Source organism: Etheostoma spectabile, chromosome 1, assembly GCF_008692095.1.
Source record: "Etheostoma spectabile isolate EspeVRDwgs_2016 chromosome 1, UIUC_Espe_1.0, whole genome shotgun sequence".
Lineage (NCBI taxonomy): Eukaryota > Metazoa > Chordata > Actinopteri > Perciformes > Percidae > Etheostoma > Etheostoma spectabile.
In genome coordinates this window covers 17,062,262-17,067,499 of record NC_045733.1, presented here as the reverse complement: position 1 = coordinate 17,067,499, position 5,238 = coordinate 17,062,262, and the positions used below count along the sequence as shown (strand labels likewise).

General features: G+C 38.2%; 1 protein-coding gene across 1 annotated transcript in view; it reads right to left on the bottom strand.

Annotated features, from left to right (window-relative positions):
* Positions 1-3,459: 3,459 nt before the first annotated feature.
* The window catches only part of slc12a1 (solute carrier family 12 member 1), a 17,411-nt gene continuing 15,632 nt past the window's right edge, over positions 3,460-5,238 (bottom strand). The window contains exons 23-26 of the mRNA XM_032536440.1: positions 4,223-4,309; positions 3,926-4,061; positions 3,739-3,806; positions 3,460-3,643 (exon numbers count right to left, since the gene is read on the bottom strand). Of these exons, the coding sequence (XP_032392331.1) occupies positions 3,508-3,643; positions 3,739-3,806; positions 3,926-4,061; positions 4,223-4,309 (427 nt within the window). The 3' untranslated portion in view covers positions 3,460-3,507. The remainder of the gene's footprint in view (positions 3,644-3,738; positions 3,807-3,925; positions 4,062-4,222; positions 4,310-5,238) is intronic.

Genomic DNA, 5,238 nt, shown 5'->3' with positions numbered 1-5,238 from the left:
ATATATATATATATATATATATATATATTCTGTGATAGGCTATCAACTTGGAACTCAATTTGTAGTTTTTTAAATGGTTGGGTACGGTGTTGGAATGTAACTAAGTACATTTATTCAAGTACTACTGAAATACAAATTTTAGGTAGGCTACTTGTGCTTCACTTAAGTATTTTTTTTTCACGCAGCTTTCTACTTCTACTCCACTACATTTCAGAGAAAAATATTGTACTTTTTACTCCACTACATTGTCTGACAGCTTTAGTTAGGCTACTATAGTTAGGCCTACTTTACAAATTAATATTTTTAAAAAACACAAAACATGTAAAATACCAGGTTTTGTTATAAAATAAACTACCCAACAAGTCCAGCTGAAATGCTTAGACGATTAAACACTTAGTTGATTGACAGAACTGTTTTGATCATTTCCACTTTCTAAAATGTGAGGATTTTTTCTGCATTGAGTACTTTTACCTTTAATACTTTAAGTACATTTTTCAGATTATAATTGCATACTTTTACTTAAGTAACATTTTCACTGCAGGACCTTTACTTCTAACAGAGTATTTTTACAATGTGGTATTAGTACTTTAACTTAAGTAAAGGATCTAAATACTTCTTCCACCGGTTGTGTGAAGGATGTGTGAATGTCAATCTAACTTTTGGCTCAGGTCATACTTGTATTATTCCCTCATGAATCAGATTTGAAGTAATTAATATCCACAATTAATAAAAACGGAATTAAAAACCAAATGTCACATTTAAAACAATTTACTTTGCTCATTATGTAATTATATAATCATTATATAGAGCAGCAAGCTAATTTTGAATCACTTCTCAATTGAGATTATACAGTCAGATCCGAAAGTCTTAAAGCGCCCATTTTATACCCATATTCAGGTTCATAATTGCATTTTGTGGTTGTACCACAATAGGTTTACATTGTTTCATTTTCAAAAAACACCATATTTTTGTTGTACTGCACATTGCTGCAGCTCCTGTTTTCAATCTGTGTCTTTAGGTCTCTGGTTTAGCCACAGAGTGAGACATCTCACTTCTGTACTATCTTTGTTGGGAGTCGCACATGCGCAGTAGCTAGGTAAGATCACATCAGCTAGATAACTCTTTCTCTGACTTTGGTCGGTCCAAGGCAGGATTAGCTGGGAGACTTCTTCTAAACGAGGGACACTTGTGGAATACCTGTAGAACAGGGACATGGAAGTAGTTCTTTTGTTGATTATTGTGAACTAGTGTGTGTTGAAGCAGTGTTTTGCCATTGAGAACGGGCTAGCATGTTAGCGTTAGCCACCTCGCCTCGGCTAGTGACGTAGAAAGCTGTGGAGATTTTGAACAGCTCACCCGGAGACTGAAGGCAGTGGACATTCAGAAACCGTATTGCACTCAAAATAGTGAGATGGATAGTATTTTTTTCCAAGTTTGTATACATGTGGAAGCACCAAAGACACAAAATAACCCCCCCAAATCCCTGAAAAAGTGATTTTTGCATAATATGGGCCCATGTGGAGTCTGCTGCCCCCAATTGTGAATACACCGCATTGCCATACAGAATTACTTTTGGGATTCACATTCATTGCTGATTTTCAAGATGTGGATACAACCTCAAACTCTAATCCTTTTGCATTAAATACATATTAATTTGTTGCAACAAAATGTCTAAATGACTGTTTGTCCACACCAGATTTCCCCAGACCTTTCATCTTTGAAACAGAAGGCAATCATTAAGTGTTTTGTAGTAGAATTGGGTGCTTCTGCATAGTCTTGTATCTTGCAAATGCATATACTTTATACTTGTTTTACATAACAACTACCATCATAACTAGATATATAAAAATAAAATATACAATTAAAAAATACCAAAGTAACATGCAATGCAAAACAACAACAAAAACCCATTTCTGACGCAATCTTATCTAATCACTTAATGAATCACTGAGACAAGAATAAGAATTGCTCAAAATTGTATAAATCCTTTATTTTTGGTATGCACAATTATGCAAATAGGAAGAACAGACAATAGGTAAAAAATATACAGACAAATTGGCTTTACAATCATTTATTTCACAAAAAGTGTGCTGTGATTGTAACATTAAACATATTTAAACAGTAGTGGAACATTTAAACAGTGTTATGATACCAGAGTGTTTCACACTCAGTCAATATTAAGGATTGTTTAAAAAAGAATCAAACAATTACTACCACGGTTTAAAAGCATGGATGCTGTTAATCATTGATGAAAGGAAGCGTTTTTTTGATTCAAAAGTATCCACCAGTGAATTCAGAGGATTTCGCTGCCTTTTTTTGAGATTGTTGCGGCCCAAAATGCCGTATGTTGCACGAGTGTTTGTAAAAAATTGCGCTAAAAGTTGCAAGGTTTTTTATATGTCTGTTGCAACGAAGTTGCGGGAGACAGAGAAAGGTGCAAAAAAAGTTGCGATTTCTTTTGTATATTTCTCTAAAAAATAAAAAAGGAAACCTGTTTTGAGGAGAATAAAATTACTGAGTTTTCCTACTAACCTCACTAATAAGGCTGAGGATGCTGCAAATGAAAATGGCTGGTGGATTTAAGACAAAAAATAATAATTTATTGAATTAATCAAATTTGAACATGTCTTCACATTGTTAGTTAATATCCCATCCTGGCCTTGGACACCCATATGGTTTGATAAAGTAGTTATTGGACTTTAACTTATCATTCCACTTATAACAACGAGCGTAGCTGTCCTCAATTTAGGTCATCCTGTACGTCTCATCTCCGTTTTTTCAGCGGCTTCAGAGTGAAAAATGATTACAGCGTACATGGATGTTAAAATGTGTACAGGTTGGCAGGACGGTCTGAACTGTTTTGCACACTCTTTTGCTGTACGTTTTGTTGTTAAATGTATGATATTTGAGTCACATGCGTCTTGTCTTCATATCAGAAACAAGGAAAAGAATTTGGCGTCAACCCGTTGATCTCACTCCCGCTTGGTCATTGGCTCTCAGAGTCACATACTGATACAAAGTCTGGCACATGGGACTGCTGGGATTGGTTGAAGTCGCGGGAAACTCCGGTTATTGGTCAAATTTGCAGAAAGGTTGAGGTGATTGGTCAAAATTGCGGGTGATTGGTTGAATTTGCGTGAATTGGCGCGATCGCAACATCGTAAAATCCTGGAGGGACTGACTATACACGTTTCATTTACAATCACTGCAGCTGGCAATGCAGCCACTCAGTGGAACCATTTAAAGCAGCCTTGTAACTCTGCTTGTGTCTCTGTCTCTCTGTCTGTCTTTCTTATGTATTTGTTTTTTTAATTTTTAATATGTTTTCTTGCCGAAGCATTTGCGAGTTACACCCTCATCAAAACTTAATTAAAAATGCATGTGTTACATTGTGGTGTTGGTCTGGAAGACATCACCCAAGGTTCTGGTATGCTTTACACTGGCCCATCATTATGGTAGCCTACTTCCATTGTTTTCCTTTATAGTTACCTATCGCCTGTAAGGTGCTCAGGAGTAGAAAGTAAGCACACTCTTGTGGTTTCCTCTAATGACTAGGGTGGGTGGAAGGTCCTTGGTCAGAATGTCCAGCCAGGCCATGTAGAGGAAATCAGAGACAGATCCCTTACGAGCTATTGGCATGCTCCTGCAGGGGGCGGGGGGTACAGATAGTATGTGAGAAACTGTTTCTCCCAAGCTTGGCACTTCAATGTTATTGAGGCAACAGTTGATTATACTTACACAACGATCAGATTGGCTGATTTAGAGTTTTCCTGAAGCACCTCATTCAGCCGTACCTGGAGGTTGGTCTGTAAAACAATAGCAATTACTAAATTTTGCTGTTTAACGCACCCACACCCAGACCAAACGAGAACATAATTATGTGTATGCTGTATGTACAGTTTTAACTTAGTGTCAGTGGTTTTACCTTCTCTTCAAAGGTGCTCAGCTCTTTGTCAGTGATTTTCCAGGGCTGCTCTTTCCGCATGGCTTCAGCCTGAGCAGTGTCTTTGGACCCCTCATGCAGACAGAAAGGCTTAATCATCTCCTCTAATTTCTTTAAGCTGTAGGAAAGCAGATAAAGAACGTGAGCTCACTGTAGAAAATATTCTTCTTTTCAATTGTATAATAATGATGTGCGGACACTACGAGGTGATTCATTTTTACTATTACCGCAGCACCATCTGGTCAGCTGTCACTATTATAACTGCAAAAAAGCAATTACCTGTCAGCCCTGGGTTGGACATGGATGTCATCAATTACATTGATGTCAGAGCAGGTAATTCTGAATTTGTGCAACAGAGACTTCATCCTGCAAAACAGATTATCATACACTGTTTAACCATGTTGGCACCAGCGCTGGAAGTAGGGAGCTTTAGGGGCTGCAGCCCCCCCCCCCATACTTTACTATGCGCACTGACCCGGCTTACAGACGTAAATGAAAAATTAGATTGGTAGACTCTTTTTTTTTTTTTTTTTACCAACAAAGCAAAAGACTTCAATGGTCGATTATGGATAATATATGGACCACAACCCTATCAATACAATACTGGATCTAAGAGTAGGCCCATAAATTTACTGTACATAAGACCCCTGAAAAGAAGCAGGAGTTCCAGATTGGACAAGGCCTACGAGCTCACTAGCAGACAGGACAGCATCGTAAAGGCACTTTTAGAGTAAGAAAACGGGGAGTAGCCAGCATTTACTGATGTTATGTAAATGTAAATCATCAATAAACTAGGGGTGGCTGTGTCTCAGTGGTAGAGCGGTTGCCTACCAATCGGAAGGTTGGTGGTTTTATCCCCGCCCCTGCAGTCATTGTCGAAGTGTCCTTGGGCAAGACACTGAACCCTGAGTTGCCCCCGGTGCTGCGCATCGGAGTGTGAATGTGTGTGAATGTTTATCTGATGAGCAGGAGGCACCTTGTACGGCAGCCCCGGCCACAGTGTATGAATGTGTGTGAATGGTGAATGTTTCCTGTAGATGTAAAAGCGCTTTGAGCAGTTGTTAAGACTGGAAAAGCGCTATATAAATACAGCACATTTACATTTACATTCACTTCTAAGTCTAGCTCTGCAAGCTCTGTCTTAAGGGTCTAAGTGCATGCACGGTGACCAGATTTCTCAAATGAAAACCGAGGATAATTTGAATTTAGCCCTGATAATCATTAAAATAAGCCTATAAGTCTTTAATGACATCCACCTTAACACAGATAGTGGCAAAATTTCGATCTTAGTATTA